Source organism: Oncorhynchus keta, unplaced genomic scaffold, assembly GCF_023373465.1.
Source record: "Oncorhynchus keta strain PuntledgeMale-10-30-2019 unplaced genomic scaffold, Oket_V2 Un_contig_2075_pilon_pilon, whole genome shotgun sequence".
In the NCBI taxonomy this organism is placed as follows: Eukaryota; Metazoa; Chordata; class Actinopteri; order Salmoniformes; family Salmonidae; genus Oncorhynchus; species Oncorhynchus keta.
The window spans coordinates 72501-93839 of record NW_026282171.1 but is presented as its reverse complement, the minus strand read 5'-3'; the positions used below and the strand labels follow the sequence as shown (position 1 = coordinate 93839).

Here is a 21339-nt window from a genome sequence, read left to right as displayed (position 1 = left end):
GGACCACATTAACCTGGTTAAACCAACAGACAGAGCACAGTAACCTGGTTAAACCAACAGACAGAGCACACTAACCTGGTTAAACCAACAGACGGACCACATGAACCTGGTTAAACCAACAGACAGAGCACAGTAACCTGGTTAAACCACAGACAGAGCACACTAACCTGGTTAAACCAACAGACAGACCACAGTAACCTGGTTAAACCAGGTACCAACACACAGAATACAGTAACCTGGCTAAACCAGGTACCAACAGACAGAGTACAGTAACCTGGTTAAACCAACAGACAGAGTACACTAACCTGGTTAAACCAACAGACAGAGCACAGTAACCTGGTTAAACCAACAGACAGAGTACGGTATCCTGGTTAAACCAACAGACAGAGTACAGTAACCTGGTTAAACCAGGAACCAATAGACAGAGTACACTAACCTGGTTAAACCAACAGACGGACCACATTAACCTGGTTAAACCAACAGACAGAGCACAGTAACCTGGTTAAACCAACAGACAGAGCACAGTAACCTGGTTAAACCAACAGACAGAGCACAGTAACCTGGTTAAACCAACAGACAGAGCACAGTAACCTGGTTAAACCAAAAGACAGAGCACAGTAACCTGGTTAAACCAACAGACAGAGCACACTAACCTGGTTAAACCAACAGACGGACCTCATTAACCTGGTTAAACCAACAGACAGAGCACAGTAACCTGGTTAACCCAACAGACAGAGTACGGTATCCTGGTTAAACCAACAGACAGAGTACAGTAACCTGGTTAAACCAGGAACCAATAGACAGAGTACACTAACCTGGTTAAACCAACAGACGGACCACATTAACCTGGTTAAACCAACAGACAGAGCACAGTAACCTGGTTAAACCAACAGACAGAGCACAGTAACCTGGTTAAACCAACAGACAGAGCACAGTAACCTGGTTAAACCAACAGACAGAGCACAGTAACCTGGTTAAACCAACAGACAGAGCACAGTAACCTGGTTAAACCAACAGACAGATCACACTAACCTGGTTAAATCAACAGACGGACCACATTAACCTGGTTAAACCAACAGACAGATCACACTAACCTGGTTAAATCAACATACGGACCACACTAACCTGGTTAAACCAACAGACGGACCACACTAACCTGGTTAAATCAACAGACGGACCACACTAACCTGGTTAAACCAACAGACAGAGCACAGTAACCTGGTTAAACCAACAGACAGACCACAGTAACCTGGTTAAACCAACAGACAGAATACAGTAACCTGGTTAAACCAGGTACCAACAGACAGAATACAGTAACCTGGTTAAACCAACAGACAGAGTACAGTAACCTGGTTAAACCAACAGACAGAGTACAGTAACCTGGTTAAACCAGGAAACAACAGACAGAGTACACTAACCTGGTTAAACCAACAGACGGACCACATTAACCTGGTTAAACCAACAGACAGAGCACAGTAACCTGGTTAAACCAACAGACAGAGCACAGTAACCTGGTTAAACCAACAGACAGAGTACGGTAACCTGGTTATACCAACAGACAGAGCACAGTAACCTGGTTAAACCAACAGACAGAGCACAGTAACCTGGTTAAACCAACAGACAGACCACATTAACCTGGTTATACCAACAGACAGAATACAGTAACCTGGTTAAACCAGGTACCAACAGACAGAATACAGTAACCTGGCTAAACCAGTTACCAACAGACAGAGTACAGTAACCTGGTTAAACCAACAGACAGAGTACACTAACCTGGTTAAACCAACAGACAGAATACGGTAACCTGGTTAAACCAACAGACAGAGTACAGTAACCTGGTTAAACCAGGAACCAATAGACAGAGTACACTAACCTGGTTAAACCAACAGACGGACCACATTAACCTGGTTAAACCAACAGACAGAGCACAGTAACCTGGTTAAACCAACAGACAGAGCACAGTAACCTGGTTAAACCAACAGACAGAGCACAGTAACCTGGTTAAACCACAGACAGAGCACACTAACCTGGTTAAACCAACAGACAGACCACAGTAACCTGGTTAAACCAACAGACAGAATACAGTAACCTGGTTAAACCAGGTACCAACAGACAGAATACAGTAACCTGGCTAAACCAGGTACCAACAGACAGAGTACAGTAAGCCTGGTTAAACCAACAGACAGAGTACACTAACCTGGTTAAACCAACAGACAGACCACAGTAACCTGGTTAAACCAGGTACCAACACACAGAATACAGTAACCTGGCTAAACCAGGTACCAACAGACAGAGTACAGTAACCTGGTTAAACCAACAGACAGAGTACACTAACCTGGTTAAACCAACAGACAGAGCACAGTAACCTGGTTAAACCAACAGACAGAGTACGGTAACCTGGTTAAACCAACAGACAGAGTACAGTAACATGGTTAAACCAGGAACCAATAGACAGAGTACGGTAACCTGGTTAAACCAACAGACAGAGCACAGTAACCTGGTTAAACCAACAGACAGAGCACACTAACCTGGTTAAACCAACAGACAGACCACAGTAACCTGGTTAAACCAACAGACAGAATACAGTAACCTGGTTAAACCAGGTACCAACAGACAGAATACAGTAACCTGGCTAAAACAGGTACCAACAGACAGAGTACAGTAAGCCTGGTTAAACCAACAGACAGAGCACAGTAACCTGGTTAAACCAACAGACAGAGTACGGTAACCTGGTTAAACCAACAGACAGAGTACAGTAACCTGGTTAAACCAGGAACCAATAGACAGAGTACGGTAACCTGGTTAAACCAACAGACGGACCACATTAACCTGGTTAAACCAACAGACAGAGCACAGTAACCTGGTTAAACCAACAGACATAGCACAGTAACCTGGTTAAATCAACAGACAGAGTACAGTAACCTGGTTAAACCAACAGACAGAGCACACTAACCTGGTTAAACCAACAGACGGACCACATTAACCTGGTTAAACCAACAGACAGAGCACAGTAACCTGGTTAAACCAACAGACAGAGCACACTAACCTGGTTAAACCAACAGACGGACCACATGAACCTGGTTAAACCAACAGACAGAGCACAGTAACCTGGTTAAACCACAGACAGAGCACACTAACCTGGTTAAACCAACAGACAGACCACAGTAACCTGGTTAAACCAGGTACCAACACACAGAATACAGTAACCTGGCTAAACCAGGTACCAACAGACAGAGTACAGTAACCTGGTTAAACCAACAGACAGAGTACACTAACCTGGTTAAACCAACAGACAGAGCACAGTAACCTGGTTAAACCAACAGACAGAGTACGTAACCTGGTTAAACCAACAGACAGAGTACAGTAACCTGGTTAAACCAGGAACCAATAGACAGAGTACGGTAACCTGGTTAAACCAACAGACAGAGCACAGTAACCTGGTTAAACCAACAGACAGAGCACAGTAACCTGGTTAAACCAACAGACAGAGCACAGTAACCTGGTTAAACCACAGACAGAGCACACTAACATGGTTAAACCAACAGACAGACCACAGTAACCTGGTTAAACCAACAGACAGAATACAGTAACCTGGTTAAACCAGGTACCAACAGACAGAATACAGTAACCTGGCTAAACCAGGTACCAACAGACAGAGTACAGTAAGCCTGGTTAAACCAACAGACAGAGTACACTAACCTGGTTAAACCAACAGACAGAGCACAGTAACCTGGTTAAACCAACAGACAGAGTACGGTATCCTGGTTAAACCAACAGACAGAGTACAGTAACCTGGTTAAACCAGGAACCAATAGACAGAGTACACTAACCTGGTTAAACCAACAGACGGACCACATTAACCTGGTTAAACCAACAGACAGAGTACACTAACCTGGTTAAACCAACAGACAGAGCACAGTAACCTGGTTAAACCAACAGACGGACCACATTAACCTGGTTAAACCAACAGACAGATCACACTAACCTGGTTAAATCAACAGACGGACCACACTAACCTGGTTAAACCAACAGACGGACCACACTAACCTGGTTAAATCAACAGACGGACCACACTAACCTGGTTAAACCAACAGACAGAGTACAGTAACCTGGTTAAACCAACAGACGGACCACATTAACCTGGTTAAACCAACAGACAGAATACAGTAACCTGGTTAAACCAGGTACCAACAGACAGAGTACAGTAACCTGGTTAAACCAACAGACAGAGTACACTAACCTGGTTAAACCAACAGACAGAGTACGGTAACCTGGTTAAACCAACAGACAGAGTATAGTAACCTGGTTAAACCAGGATCCAATAGACAGAGTACACTAACCTGGTTAAACCAACAGACGGACCACATTAACCTGGTTAAACCAACAGACAGAGCACAGTAACCTGGTTAAACCAACAGACAGAGCACAGTAACCTGGTTAAACCAACAGACAGAGTACAGTAACCTGGTTAAACCAACAGACAGAGCACACTAACCTGGTTAAACCAACAGACGGACCACATTAACCTGGTTAAACCAACAGACATAGCACAGTAACCTGGTTAAACCAACAGACAGAGCACACTAACCTGGTTAAACCAACAGACGGACCACATGAACCTGGTTAAACGAACAGACAGAGCACAGTAACCTGGTTAAACCAGGTACCAACAGACAGAGTACAGTAACCTGGTTAAACCAACAGACAGAGTACACTAACCTGGTTAAACCAACAGACAGAGCACAGTAACCTGGTTGAACCAACAGACAGAGTACGGTATCCTGGTTAAACCAACAGACAGAGTACAGTAACCTGGTTAAACCAGGAACCAATAGACAGAGTACACTAACCTGGTTAAACCAACAGACGGACCACATTAACCTGGTTAAACCAACAGACAGAGCACAGTAACCTGGTTAAACCAACAGACAGAGCACAGTAACCTGGTTAAACCAACAGACAGAGCACAGTAACCTGGTTAAACCAACAGACAGAGCACAGTAACCTGGTTAAACCAAAAGACAGAGCACAGTAACCTGGTTAAACCAACAGACAGAGCACACTAACCTGGTTAAACCAACAGACGGACCTCATTAACCTGGATAAACCAACAGACAGAGCACAGTAACCTGGTTAAACCAACAGACAGAGTACGGTATCCTGGTTAAACCAACAGACAGAGTACAGTAACCTGGTTAAACCAGGAACCAATAGACAGAGTACACTAACCTGGTTAAACCAACAGACGGACCACATTAACCTGGTTAAACCAACAGACAGAGCACAGTAACCTGGTTAAACCAACAGACAGAGCACAGTAACCTGGTTAAACCAACAGACAGAGCACAGTAACCTGGTTAAACCAACAGACAGAGCACAGTAACCTGGTTAAACCAACAGACAGAGCACAGTAACCTGGTTAAACCAACAGACAGATCACACTAACCTGGTTAAATCAACAGATGGACCACATTAACCTGGTTAAACCAACAGACAGATCACACTAACCTGGTTAAATCAACATACGGACCACACTAACCTGGTTAAACCAACAGACGGACCACACTAACCTGGTTAAATCAACAGACGGACCACACTAACCTGGTTAAACCAACAGACAGAGCACAGTAACCTGGTTAAACCAACAGACAGACCACAGTAACCTGGTTAAACCAACAGACAGAATACAGTAACCTGGTTAAACCAGGTACCAACAGACAGAATACAGTAACCTGGTTAAACCAACAGACAGAGTACAGTAACCTGGTTAAACCAGGAAACAACAGACAGAGTACACTAACCTGGTTAAACCAACAGACGGACCACATTAACCTGGTTAAACCAACAGACAGAGCACAGTAACCTGGTTAAACCAACAGACAGAGCACAGTAACCTGGTTAAACCAACAGACAGAGCACAGTAACCTGGTTAAACCAACAGACAGAGCACAGTAACCTGGTTAAACCAACAGACAGAGCACAGTAACCTGGTTAAACCAACAGACAGACCACAGTAACCTGGTTAAACCAACAGACAGAATACAGTAACCTGGTTAAACCAGGTACCAACAGACAGAATACAGTAACCTGGCTAAACCAGTTACCAACAGACAGAGTACAGTAACCTGGTTAAACCAACAGACAGAGTACACTAACCTGGTTAAACCAACAGACAGAGTACGGTAACCTGGTTAAACCAACAGACAGAGTACAGTAACCTGGTTAAACCAGGAACCAATAGACAGAGTACACTAACCTGGTTAAACCAACAGACGGACCACATTAACCTGGTTAAACCAACAGACAGAGCACAGTAACCTGGTTAAACCAACAGACATAGCACAGTAACCTGGTTAAACCAACAGACAGAGCACAGTAACCTGGTTAAACCACAGACAGAGCACACTAACCTGGTTAAACCAACAGACAGACCACAGTAACCTGGTTAAACCAACAGACAGAATACAGTAACCTGGTTAAACCAGGTACCAACAGACAGAATACAGTAACCTGGCTAAACCCGGTACCAACAGACAGAGTACAGTAAGCCTGGTTAAACCAACAGACAGAGTACACTAACCTGGTTAAACCAACAGACAGACCACAGTAACCTGGTTAAACCAGGTACCAACACACAGAATACAGTAACCTGGCTAAACCAGGTACCAACAGACAGAGTACAGTAACCTGGTTAAACCAACAGACAGAGTACACTAACCTGGTTAAACCAACAGACAGAGCACAGTAACCTGGTTAAACCAACAGACAGAGTACGGTAACCTGGTTAAACCAACAGACAGAGTACAGTAACCTGGTTAAACCAGGAACCAATAGACAGAGTACGGTAACCTGGTTAAACCAACAGACAGAGCACAGTAACCTGGTTAAACCAACAGACAGAGCACACTAACCTGGTTAAACCAACAGACAGACCACAGTAACCTGGTTAAACCAACAGACAGAATACAGTAACCTGGTTAAACCAGGTACCAACAGACAGAATACAGTAACCTGGCTAAAACAGGTACCAACAGACAGAGTACAGTAAGCCTGGTTAAACCAACAGACAGAGCACAGTAACCTGGTTAAACCAACAGACAGAGTACGGTAACCTGGTTAAACCAACAGACAGAGTACAGTAACCTGGTTAAACCAGGAACCAATAGACAGAGTACGGTAACCTGGTTAAACCAACAGACGGACCACATTAACCTGGTTAAACCAACAGACAGAGCACAGTAACCTGGTTAAACCAACAGACATAGCACAGTAACCTGGTTAAACCAACAGACAGAGTACAGTAACATGGTTAAACCAACAGACAGAGCACACTAACCTGGTTAAACCAACAGACGGACCACATTAACCTGGTTAAACCAACAGACAGAGCACAGTAACCTGGTTAAACCAACAGACAGAGCACACTAACCTGGTTAAACCAACAGACGGACCACATGAACCTGGTTAAACCAACAGACAGAGCACAGTAACCTGGTTAAACCACAGACAGAGCACACTAACCTGGTTAAACCAACAGACAGACCACAGTAACCTGGTTAAACCAGGTACCAACACACAGAATACAGTAACCTGGCTAAACCAGGTACCAACAGACAGAGTACAGTAACCTGGTTAAACCAACAGACAGAGTACACTAACCTGGTTAAACCAACAGACAGAGCACAGTAACCTGGTTAAACCAACAGACAGAGTACGTAACCTGGTTAAACCAACAGACAGAGTACAGTAACCTGGTTAAACCAGGAACCAATAGACAGAGTACGGTAACCTGGTTAAACCAACAGACAGAGCACAGTAACCTGGTTAAACCAACAGACAGAGCACAGTAACCTGGTTAAACCAACAGACAGAGCACAGTAACCTGGTTAAACCACAGACAGAGCACATTAACCTGGTTAAACCAACAGACAGACCACAGTAACCTGGTTAAACCAACAGACAGAATACAGTAACCTGGTTAAACCAGGTACCAACAGACAGAATACAGTAACCTGGCTAAACCAGGTACCAACAGACAGAGTACAGTAACCTGGTTAAACCAACAGACAGAGTACACTAACCTGGTTAAACCAACAGACAGAGCACAGTAACCTGGTTAAACCAACAGACAGAATACGGTAACCTGGTTAAACCAACAGACAGAGTACAGTAACCTGGTTAAACCAGGAACCAATAGACAGAGTACACTAACCTGGTTAAACCAACAGACGGACCACATTAACCTGGTTAAACCAACAGACAGAGCACAGTAACCTGGTTAAACCAACAGACATAGCACAGTAACCTGGTTAAACCAACAGACAGAGTACAGTAACCTGGTTAAACCAACAGACAGAGCACACTAACCTGGTTAAACCAACAGACGGACCACATTAACCTGGTTAAACCAACAGACAGAGCACAGTAACCTGGTTAAACCAACAGACAGAGCACACTAACCTGGTTAAACCAACAGACGGGCCACATGAACCTGGTTAAACCAACAGACAGAGCACAGTAACCGGGTTAAACCACAGACAGAGCACACTAACCTGGTTAAACCAACAGACAGACCACAGTAACCTGGTTAAACCAGGTACCAACACACAGAATACAGTAACCTGGCTAAACCAGGTACCAACAGACAGAGTACAGTAACCTGGTTAAACCAACAGACAGAGTACACTAACCTGGTTAAACCAACAGACAGAGCACAGTAACCTGGTTAAACCAACAGACAGAGTACGGTAACCTGGTTAAACCAACAGACAGAGTACAGTAACCTGGTTAAACCAGGAACCAATAGACAGAGTACGGTAACCTGGTTAAACCAACAGACAGAGCACAGTAACCTGGTTAAACCAACAGACAGAGCACAGTAACCTGGTTAAAACAACAGACAGAATACAGTAACCTGGTTAAACCAGGTACCAACAGACAGAGCACATTAACCTGGTTAAACCAACAGACAGACCACAGTAACCTGGTTAAACCAACAGACAGAATACAGTAACCTGGTTAAACCAGGTACCAACAGACAGAATACAGTAACCTGGCTAAACCAGGTACCAACAGACAGAGTACAGTAACCTGGTTAAACCAACAGACAGAGTACACTAACCTGGTTAAACCAACAGACAGAGCACAGTAACCTGGTTAAACCAACAGACAGAGTACGGTAACCTGGTTAAACCAACAGACAGAGTACAGTAACCTGGTTAAACCAACAGACAGAGTACACTAACCTGGTTAAACCAACAGACGGACCACATTAACCTGGTTAAACCAACAGACAGAGCACAGTAACCTGGTTAAACCAACAGACATAGCACAGTAACCTGGTTAAACCAACAGACAGAGTACAGTAACCTGGTTAAACCAACAGACAGAGCACACTAACCTGGTTAAACCAACAGACGGACCACATTAACCTGGTTAAACCAACAGACAGAGCACAGTAACCTGGTTAAACCAACAGACGGACCACATTAACCTGGTTAAACCAACAGACGGACCACATGAACCTGGTTAAACCAACAGACAGAGCACAGTAACCGGGTTAAACCACAGTCAGAGCACACTAACCTGGTTAAACCAACAGACAGACCACAGTAACCTGGTTAAACCAGGTACCAACGCACAGAATACAGTAACCTGGCTAAACCAGGTACCAACAGACAGAGTACAGTAACCTGGTTAAACCAACAGACAGAGTACACTAACCTGGTTAAACCAACAGACAGAGCACACTAACCTGGTTAAACCAACAGACAGACCACAGTAACCTGGTTAAACCAACAGTCAGAATACAGTAACCTGGTTAAACCAGGTACCAACAGACAGAATACAGTAACCTGGCTAAAACAGGTACCAACAGACAGAGTACAGTAAGCCTGGTTAAACCAACAGACAGAGCACAGTAACCTGGTTAAACCAACAGACAGAGTACGGTAACCTGGTTAAACCAACAGACAGAGTACAGTAACCTGGTTAAACCAGGAACCAATAGACAGAGTACGGTAACCTGGTTAAACCAACAGACGGACCACATTAACCTGGTTAAACCAACAGACAGAGCACAGTAACCTGGTTAAACCAACAGACATAGCACACTAACCTGGTTAAACCAACAGACGGACCACATTAACCTGGTTAAACCAACAGACAGAGCACAGTAACCTGGTTAAACCAACAGACGGACCACATGAACCTGGTTAAACCAACAGACAGAGCACAGTAACCTGGTTAAACCACAGACAGAGCACACTAACCTGGTTAAACCAACAGACAGACCACAGTAACCTGGTTAAACCAGGTACCAACACACAGAATACAGTAACCTGGCTAAACCAGGTACCAACAGACAGAGTACAGTAACCTGGTTAAACCAACAGACAGAGTACACTAACCTGGTTAAACCAACAGACAGAGCACAGTAACCTGGTTAAACCAACAGACAGAGTACGGTAACCTGGTTAAACCAACAGACAGAGTACAGTAACCTGGTTAAACCAGGAACCAATAGACAGAGTACGGTAACCTGGTTAAACCAACAGACAGAGCACAGTAACCTGGTTAAACCAACAGACAGAGCACAGTAACCTGGTTAAACCAACAGACAGAGCACAGTAACCTGGTTAAACCACAGACAGAGCACACTAACCTGGTTAAACCAACAGACAGACCACAGTAACCTGGTTAAACCAACAGACAGAATACAGTAACCTGGTTAAACCAGGTACCGACAGACAGAATACAGTAACCTGGCTAAACCAGGTACCAACAGACAGAGTACAGTAAGCCTGGTTAAACCAACAGACAGAGTACACTAACCTGGTTAAACCAACAGACAGAGCACAGTAACCTGGTTAAACCAACAGACAGAGTACAGTAACCTGGTTAAACCAACAGACAGAGTACAGTAACCTGGTTAAACCAGGAACCAATAGACAGAGTACGGTAACCTGGTTAAACCAACAGACAGAGCACAGTAACCTGGTTAAACCAACAGACAGAGCACAGTAACCTGGTTAAACCAACAGACAGAGCACAGTAACCTGGTTAAACCAACAGACAGAGCACAGTAACCTGGTTAAAACAACAGACAGAATACAGTAACCTGGTTAAACCAGGTACCAACAGACAGAATACAGTAACCTGGCTAAACCAGGTACCAACAGACAGAGTACAGTAACCTGGTTAAACCAACAGACAGAGTACACTAACCTGGTTAAACCAACAGACAGAGCACAGTAACCTGGTTAAACCAACAGACAGAGTACGGTATCCTGGTTAAACCAACAGACAGAGTACAGTAACCTGGTTAAACCAGGAACCAATAGACAGAGTACACTAACCTGGTTAAACCAACAGACGGACCACATTAACCTGGTTAAACCAACAGACAGAGTACACTAACCTGGTTAAACCAACAGACAGAGCACAGTAACCTGGTTAAACCAACAGACAGAGTACGGTAACCTGGTTAAACCAACAGACAGAGCACAGTAACCTGGTTAAACCAACAGACAGAGTACACTAACCTGGTTAAACCAACAGACAGAGTACAGTAACCTGGTTAAACCAACAGACAGAGTACAGTAACCTGGTTAAACCAACAGACAGAGTACAGTAACCTGGTTAAACCAGGAACCAATAGACAGAGTACGGTAACCTGGTTAAACCAACAGACAGAGCACAGTAACCTGGTTAAACCAACAGACAGAGCACAGTAACCTGGTTAAACCACAGACAGAGCACACTAACCTGGTTAAACCAACAGACAGACCACAGTAACCTGGTTAAACCAACAGACAGAATACAGTAACCTGGTTAAACCAGGTACCAACAGACAGAATACAGTAACCTGGCTAAAACAGGTACCAACAGACAGAGTACAGTAAGCCTGGTTAAACCAACAGACAGAGTACACTAACCTGGTTAAACCAACAGACAGAGCACAGTAACCTGGTTAAACCAACAGACAGAGTACGGTAACCTGGTTAAACCAACAGACAGAGCACAGTAACCTGGTTAAACCAGGAACCAGACAGAGTACGGTAACCTGGTTAAACCAACAGACAGAGCACAGTAACCTGGTTAAACCAACAGACAGAGCACAGTAACCTGGTTAAACCACAGACAGAGCACACTAACCTGGTTAAACCAACAGACAGAGCACAGTAACCTGGTTAAACCAACAGACAGAGCACAGTAACCTGGTTAAACCAACAGACAGAGCACAGTAACCTGGTTAAACCAAAAGACAGAGCACAGTAACCTGGTTAAACCAACAGACAGAGCACAGTAACCTGGTTAAACCAACAGACAGAGCACAGTAACCTGGTTAAACCAACAGACGGACCTCATTAACCTGGTTAAACCAACAGACAGAGCACAGTAACCTGGTTAAACCAACAGACAGAGTGCACTAACCTGGTTAAACCAACACACAGAGCACAGTAACCTGGTTAATCCAACAGACAGAGTACGGTAACCTGGTTATACCAGGACTGGGTCTGCCACCATGCCCTGTGAACTGGACTGTGTGTTTACAGGAAGTAGGGTCTGCCACCATGCCCTGTGAACTGGACTGTGTGTTTACAGGAAGTAGGTTCTGCCATCATGCCCTGTGAACTGGACTGTGTGTTTACAGGTTACAGGAAGTACGGTCTGCCATCATGCCCTGTGAACTGGACTGTGTGTTTACAGGAAGTAGGGTCTGCCACCATGCCCTGTGAACTGGACTGTGTGTTTACAGGAAGTACGGTCTGCCACCATGCCCTGTGAACTGGACGGTGTGTTTACAGGAAGTACGGTCTGCCATCATGCCCTGTGAACTGGACTGTGTGTTTACAGGAAGTAGGGTCTGCCACCATGCCCTGTGAACTGGACTGTGTGTTTACAGGAAGTAGGGTCTGCCACCATGCCCTGTGAACTGGACTGTGTGTTTACAGGAAGTACGGTCTGCCATCATGCCCTGTGAACTGGACGGTGTGTTTACAGGAAGTACGGTCTGCCATCATGCCCTGTGAACTGGACTGTGTGTTTTACAGGAAGTAGGGTCTGCCACCATACCCTGTGAACTGGACTGTGTGTTTACAGGAAGTAGGGTCTGCCACCATGCCCTGTGAACTGGACTGTGTGTTTACAGGAAGTACGGTCTGCCATCATGACCTGTGAACTGGACTGTGTGTTTACAGGAAGTAGGGTCTGCCACCATGCCCTGTGAACTGAACTGTGTGTTTACAGGAAGTAGGTTCTGCCATCATTCCCTGTGAACTGGACTGTGTGTTTACAGGAAGTACGGTCTGCCATCATGCCCTGTGAACTGGACTGTGTGTTTACAGGAAGTAGGGTCTGCCACCATGCCCTGTGAACTGGACTGTGTGTTTACAGGAAGTAGGGTCTGCCACCATGCCCTGTGAACTGGACTGTGTGTTTACAGGAAGTAGGTTCTGCCATCATTCCCTGTGAACTGGACTGTGTGTTTACAGGAAGTACGGTCTGCCATCATGCCCTGTGAACTGGACTGTGTTTTACAGGAAGTAGGGTCTGCCACCATGCCCTGTGAACTGGACTGTGTGTTTACAGGAAGTACGGTCTGCCACCATGCCCTGTGAACTGGACGGTGTGTTTACAGGAAGTACGGTCTGCCATCATGCCCTGTGAACTGGACTGTGTGTTTACAGGAAGTAGGGTCTGCCACCATGCCCTGTGAACTGGACTGTGTGTTTACAGGAAGTAGGGTCTGCCATCATGCCCTGTGAACTGGACTGTGTGTTTACAGGAAGTAGGGTCTGCCATCATTCCCTGTGAACTGGACTGTGTGTTTACAGGAAGTAGGGTCTGCCACCATGCCCTGTGAACTGAACTGTGTGTTTACAGGAAGTAGGGTCTGCCACCATGCCCTGTGAACTGGACTGTGTGTTTACAGGAAGTACGGTCTGCCATCATGCCCTGTGAACTGGACTGTGTGTTTACAGGAAGTAGGGTCTGCCATCATTCCCTGTGAACTGGACTGTGTGTTTACAGGAAGTAGGGTCTGCCATCATGCCCTGTGAACTGGACCATGTGTTTACAGGAAGTAGGGTCTGCCATCATGCCCTGTGAACTGGACTGTGTGTTTACAGGAAGTAGGGTCTGCCTTCATGCCCTGTGAACTGGACTGTGTGTTTACAGGAAGTAGGGTCTGCCATCATGCCCTGTGAACTGGACTGTGTGTTTACAGGAAGTAGGGTCTGCCATCATTCCCTGTGAACTGGACTGTGTGTTTACAGGAAGTAGGGTCTGCCATCATGCCCTGTGAACTGGACTGTGTGTTTACAGGAAGTAGGGTCTGCCATCATGCCCTGTGAACTGGACTGTGTGTTTACAGGAAGTAGGGTCTGCCATCATTCCCTGTGAACTGGACTGTGTGTTTACAGGAAGTAGGGTCTGCCATCATGCCCTGTGAACTGGACAGTGTGTTTACAGGAAGTAGGGTCTGCCATCATGCCCTGTGAACTGGACAGTATGTTTACAGGAAGTAGGGTCTGCCATCATGCCCTGTGAACTGGACTGTGTGTTTACAGGATGTAGGGTCTGCCATCATACCCTGTGAACTGGACTGTGTGTTTACAGGAAGTAGGGTCTTCCATCATTCCCTGTGAACTGGACTGTGTGTTTACAGGAAGTAGGGTCTGCCATCATGCCCTGTGAACTGGACTGTGTGTTTACAGGAAGTAGGGTCTGCCATCATGCTCTGTGAACTGGACTGTGTGTTTACAGGAAGTAGGGTCTGCCATCATTCCCTGTGAACTGGACTGTGTTTTTACAGGAAGTAGGGTCTGCCATCATTCCCTGTGAACTGGACTGTGTGTTTACAGGAAGTAGGGTCTGCCATCATTCCCTGTGAACTGGACTGTGTGTTTACAGGAAGTAGGGTCTGCCATTATTCCCTGTGAACTGGACTGTGTGTTTACAGGAAGTAGGGTCTGCAATCATGCCCTGTGAACTGGACTGTGTGTTTACAGGAAGTAGGGTCTGCCATCATGCCCTGTGAACTGGACTGTGTGTTTACAGGAAGTAGGGTCTGCCATCATGCCCTGTGAACTGGACTGTGTGTTTACAGGAAGTAGGGTCTGCCATCATTCCCTGTGAACTGGACTGTGTGTTTACAGGAAGTAGGGTCTGCCATCATTCCCTGTGAACTGGACTGTGTGTTTACAGGAAGTACGGTCTGCCATCATGCCCTGTGAACTGGACTGTGTGTTTACAGGAAGTAGGGTCTGCCATCATTCCCTGTGAACTGGACTGTGTGTTTACAGGATGTAGGGTCTGCCATCATGCCCTGTGAACTGGACTGTGTGTTTACAGGAAGTACGGTCTGCCATCATGCCCTGTGAACTGGACTGTGTGTTTACAGGAAGTACGGTCTGCCATCATGCCCTGTGAACTGGACTGTGTGTTTACAGGAAGTACGGTCTGCCATCATGCCCTGTGAACTGGACTGTGTGTTTACAGGATGTAGGGTCTGCCATCATGCCCTGTGAACTGGACTGTGTGTTTACAGGAAGTAGGGTCTGCCATCATTCCCTGTGAACTGGACTGTGTGTTTACAGGAAGTAGGGTCTGCCATCATGCCCTGTGAACTGGACTGTGTGTTTACAGGAAGTAGGGTCTGCCATCATGCCCTGTGAACTGGACTGTGTGTTTACAGGAAGTAGGGTCTGCCATCATGCCCTGTGAACTGGACTGTGTGTTTACAGGAAGTAGGGTCTGCCATCATTCCCTGTGAACTGGACTGTGTGTTTACAGGAAGTAGGGTCTGCCACCATGCCCTGTGAACTGAACTGTGTGTTTACAGGAAGTAGGGTCTGCCACCATGCCCTGTGAACTGGACTGTGTGTTTACAGGAAGTACGGTCTGCCATCATGCCCTGTGAACTGGACTGTGTGTTTACAGGAAGTAGGGTCTGCCATCATTCCCTGTGAACTGGACCATGTGTTTACAGGAAGTGGGGTCTGCCATCATGCCCTGTGAACTGGACTGTGTGTTTACAGGAAGTAGGGTCTGACTTCATGCCCTGTGAACTGGACTGTGTGTTTACAGGAAGTAGGGTCTGCCATCATGCCCTGTGAACTGGACTGTGTGTTTACAGGAAGTAGGGTCTGCCATCATTCCCTGTGAACTGGACTGTGTGTTTACAGGAAGTAGGGTCTGCCATCATGCCCTGTGAACTGGACAGTGTGTTTACAGGAAGTAGGGTCTGCCATCATGCCCTGTGAACTGGACAGTATGTTTACAGGAAGTAGGGTCTGCCATCATGCCCTGTGAACTGGACTGTGTGTTTACAGGATGTAGGGTCTGCCATCATACCCTGTGAACTGGACTGTGTGTTTACAGGAAGTAGGGTCTTCCATCATGCCCTATAAACTGGACTGTGTGTTTACAGGAAGTAGGGTCTGCCATCATGCTCTGTGAACTGGACTGTGTGTTTACAGGAAGTAGGGTCTGCCATCATTCCCTGTGAACTGGACTGTGTGTTTACAGGAAGTAGGGTCTGCCATCATGCCCTGTGAACTGGACTGTGTGTTTACAGGAAGTAGGGTCTGCCATCATGCTCTGTGAACTGGACTGTGTGTTTACAGGAAGTAGGGTCTGCCATCATTCCCTGTGAACTGGACTGTGTTTTTACAGGAAGTAGGGTCTGCCATCATTCCCTGTGAACTGGACTGTGTGTTTACATTAAGTAGGGTCTGCCATCATTCCCTGTGAACTGGACTGTGTGTTTACAGGAAGTAGGGTCTGCCATTATTCCCTGTGAACTGGACTGTGTGTTTACAGGAAGTAGGGTCTGCAATCATGCCCTGTGAACTGGACTGTGTGTTTACAGGAAGTAGGGTCTGCCATCATGCCCTGTGAACTGGACTGTGTGTTTACAGGATGTAGGGCCTGCCATCATGCCCTGTGAACTGGACTGTGTGTTTACAGGAAGTAGGGTCTGCCATCATTCCCTGTGAACTGGACTGTGTGTTTACAGGAAGTAGGGTCTGCCATCATTCCCTGTGAACTGGACTGTGTGTTTACAGGAAGTACGGTCTGCCATCATGCCCTGTGAACTGGACTGTGTGTTTACAGGAAGTACGGTCTGCCATCATTCCCTGTGAACTGGACTGTGTGTTTACAGGATGTAGGGTCTGCCATCATGCCCTGTGAACTGGACTGTGTGTTTACAGGAAGTACGGTCTGCCATCATGCCCTGTGAACTGGACTGTGTGTTTACAGGAAGTACGGTCTGCCATCATTCCCTGTGAACTGGACTGTGTGTTTACAGGAAGTAGGGTCTGCCATCATGCCCTGTGAACTGGACTGTGTGTTTACAGGAAGTAGGGTCTGCCATCATGCCCTGTGAACTGGACTGTGTGTTTACAGGAAGTAGGGTCTGCCATCATGCCCTGTGAACTGGACTGTGTGTTTACAGGAAGTAGGGTCTGCCATCATGCCCTGTGAACTGGACTGTGTGTTTACAGGATGTAGGGTCTGCCATCATACCCTGTGAACTGGACTGTGTGTTTACAGGAAGTAGGGTCTTCCATCATGCCCTATAAACTGGACTGTGTGTTTACAGGAAGTAGGGTCTGCCATCATGCTCTGTGAACTGGACTGTGTGTTTACAGGAAGTAGGGTCTGCCATCATTCCCTGTGAACTGGACTGTGTGTTTACAGGAAGTAGGGTCTGCCATCATGCCCTGTGAACTGGACTGTGTGTTTACAGGAAGTAGGGTCTGCCATCATGCTCTGTGAACTGGACTGTGTGTTTACAGGAAGTAGGGTCTGCCATCATTCCCTGTGAACTGGACTGTGTGTTTACAGGAAGTAGGGTCTGCCATCATTCCCTGTGAACTGGACTGTGTGTTTACATTAAGTAGGGTCTGCCATCATTCCCTGTGAACTGGACTGTGTGTTTACAGGAAGTAGGGTCTGCCATTATTCCCTGTGAACTGGACTGTGTGTTTACAGGAAGTAGGGTCTGCAATCATGCCCTGTGAACTGGACTGTGTGTTTACAGGAAGTAGGGTCTGCCATCATGCCCTGTGAACTGGACTGTGTGTTTACAGGATGTAGGGTCTGCCATCATGCCCTGTGAACTGGACTGTGTGTTTACAGGAAGTAGGGTCTGCCATCATTCCCTGTGAACTGGACTGTGTGTTTACAGGAAGTAGGGTCTGCCATCATTCCCTGTGAACTGGACTGTGTGTTTACAGGAAGTACGGTCTGCCATCATGCCCTGTGAACTGGACTGTGTGTTTACAGGAAGTACGGTCTGCCATCATTCCCTGTGAACTGGACTGTGTGTTTACAGGATGTAGGGTCTGCCATCATGCCCTGTGAACTGGACTGTGTGTTTACAGGAAGTACGGTCTGCCATCATGCCCTGTGAACTGGACTGTGTGTTTACAGGAAGTACGGTCTGCCATCATTCCCTGTGAACTGGACTGTGTGTTTACAGGAAGTAGGGTCTGCCATCATGCCCTGTGAACTGGACTGTGTGTTTACAGGAAGTAGGGTCTGCCATCATGCCCTGTGAACTGGACTGTGTGTTTACAGGAAGTAGGGTCTGCCATCATGCCCTGTGAACTGGACTGTGTGTTTACAGGAAGTAGGGTCTGCCATCATGCCCTGTGAACTGGACTGTGTGTTTACAGGACGTAGGGTCTGCCATCATGCCCTGTGAACTGGACTGTGTGTTTACAGGAAGTAGCGTATGCCATCATGCCATGTGAACTGGACTGTGTGTTTACAGGAAGTAGGGTCTGCCATCATTCCCCGTGAACTGGACTGTGTGTTTACAGGAAGTAGGGTCTGCCATCATTCCCCGTGAACTGGACTGTGTGTTTACAGGAAGTAGGGTCTGCCATGATTCCCTGTGAACTGGACTGTGTGTTTACAGGAAGTAGGGTCTGCCATCATGCCCTGTGAACTGGACTGTGTGTTTACAGGAAGTAGGGTCTGCCATCATTCCCTGTGAACTGGACTGTGTGTTTACAGGAAGTAGGGTCTGCCATCATGTCCTGTGAACAGGACTGTGTGTTTACAGGAAGTAGCAACAGCATGACTTTAGATCATTAGAACACATTTGCCAAAAGCTACAAAATACACCTGACTAGGTTTATGCAAATGTGTTCAGTACCAGTCAACAGTTTGGACACGCCTACTCATTCAAGGGTTTTTCTTAAATTTGTACTATTTTCTACATTGTAGAATAATAGTGAAGACATCAAAACTATGAAATAACACACATGGGATCATGTAGAAACCAAAAAAGTCTTCAACATATCAAAATATATTTGAGATTCTTCAAAGTAGCCACTCATTGACTTGATGACAGCTTTGCACACTCTTGGCATTATCTCAACCAAAATTATCACTAATCAGGTTTTCAAGATATGTAACTTTCAAAATATATGCATTTTTTTTACAGGGATTTCTGTATTTTAAAGTACAAATACCAAAATATAGTTTTTGGGTTGAGTTTTCCTTTAAGACTGAACTCTTCACTCTAAACTTTGTGGCGGAAGCTAGAACATCTGATGTCACCATCGTCTATGGTGTCACATCATAACTCTTCCCCTGTGTGTGTGTTTAGTTCCTACGGGTTGTTGGAAATAGTTCACATTTCCAACAACCCGTAGGAACTAAACACACACACAGGGGAAGAGTTATGGTGTAACACCATAGACGATGGTGATGATGTTAAAGCTGAAGAAGAAGAACTCACCTGCCCCTCCGTCTACATAAGTGCCCAGTCTCAGTGTGTATCCGTAGTTCTCAGGATCAATGGAGAAGGACGTGTATTTAGCATAAACCTTCCCTCCCTCAAAGTCCTCCATGTCCACTCTCAGCTCATTCTTCTTCCTCATCGTCAGGAGGAAGATGTTATCCAGACCTGACAAGAACAGAAAGCATTAAGGTCCTGTTACATTTCAGCTCCTAGCTCCTTTCCTTACCTCCTATCCCCTTTCCTTTAGCTCCTAACCCCCTTCCTTTTACTCCTAGCCCCTTCCCCTAGCTCTTAGCCCTTTCCTCTAGCTCTTAGCCCATTCCTCTAGTTCCTAGCCCCTTCACCTAGCCCCTTCCTCTAGATCCTAGCCCCTTCCCCTAATCCCTTCCTCTAGCTCCTAGCCTCTTCCTCTAGATCCTAGCCCCTTCCTCTAGATCCTTGCCCCTTCCCCTAGCCCCTTCCTCAAGCTCCTAGCCCCTTCCCCTAGCCCTTTCCCCTAGCTCTTGGCCCCTTCCTCTAGCTCCTATCCCCTTCCTTTTACTCCTAGCCCCTTCCCCTTCCCCTAGCCCCTAGCCCTAGCCCTTAGCCCTTTCCTCTAGCCCCTAGCCCTTTCCTCTAGATCCTAGCCCCATTCTCTAGCTCCTAGCCCTTTCCTCTAGATTCTAGCCCCTTCCTCTAGCTCCTAGCCCCTTCCTCTAGCTCCTAGCCCCTTCCTCTAGCTCCTAACCCCTTCCTTTTAGTCGTATCCCCTTCCCCAACTCCTAGCCCCTTCCCCTAGCGCCTAACCCCTTTCTCTAGTTCCTAGCCCCTTCCCCTAGCTCCTAACCCCCTTCTCTAGTTCCTTCACTGTTCAATGCTGTCAGTGCAGTACAGTTCCTAGCCCCTTCCCCTAGCTCCTTCCTCTAGCTCCTAGCCCCTTCCTCTAGTTCCTAGCCCCTTTCCCTAGGTCCTAGTCCCTTCCTCTATCTAGCTCCTAGCCCCTTCCCCTAGCTCCTAGCCCCTTCCCCTAGCTCCTAACCCCTTCCCCTAGCTCCTAACCCCTTCCCCTAACTTCTTCTCGTTTGGTTTTCTCAGAGCTGAGGAGGACTCACCCAGCCAGTACTCTCCAGCCACATTACCAAAGCCAGATTTGTAGTGTGCCCAGGGTCTGTAAAAGTTCTCTGTTCCATCCATTCTCCTTTGGAACACCTAAGAGGAGAGAGAGGGCAGAGAGAGAGGGCAGAGAGAGAGGGTAGAGAGAGAGCGAGGGCAGAGAGAGAGGGCAGAGAGAGAGGGCAGAGAGAGATCGAGAGAGAAGAGATAAGGGGGAGAAGGACAGCGAGGGAAGAGAGGGGGAGAGGGAAGTAGAGACAGAGGTAAGGGAAGGGAGAAAGACACGGGGGAAAGAGAAAGAGGAGGGAGACAGAGGGGGGGGAGATGTCATTATCATACGTTTTGCACCACCGACACATCACAAACATTACAGATGATCTATAAAGGTCTCTACTCACAGTCCACCTCCCTCCATCCGTGTTCATGTCACAGTATACGTGCAAGGGGGTGATGGGACCCCCAGGGTAGATGGTGTACACCCC

General features: G+C 46.5%; 1 protein-coding gene across 50 annotated transcripts in view; it reads right to left on the bottom strand.

The window, feature by feature from the left end:
* LOC118380879 (microfibril-associated glycoprotein 4-like) overlaps window positions 1-21339 on the bottom strand; it is a 40133-nt gene that overhangs the window by 16652 nt on the left and 2142 nt on the right. For all 50 annotated transcript variants that reach the window (XR_008107509.1, XR_008107497.1, XR_008107503.1 and 47 more), the window contains exons 2-4: window positions 21256-21339; window positions 20857-20953; window positions 19763-19930 (exon numbers count right to left, since the gene is read on the bottom strand). The exon at window positions 21256-21339 is cut by the window's right edge and continues 105 nt beyond it. Coding sequence is in view for 1 of the 50 variants with exons in the window: in XM_052504865.1 (XP_052360825.1) it covers window positions 19763-19930; window positions 20857-20953; window positions 21256-21339 (349 nt within the window). In the remaining 49 variants the exon portion in view is untranslated. The remainder of the gene's footprint in view (window positions 1-19762; window positions 19931-20856; window positions 20954-21255) is intronic.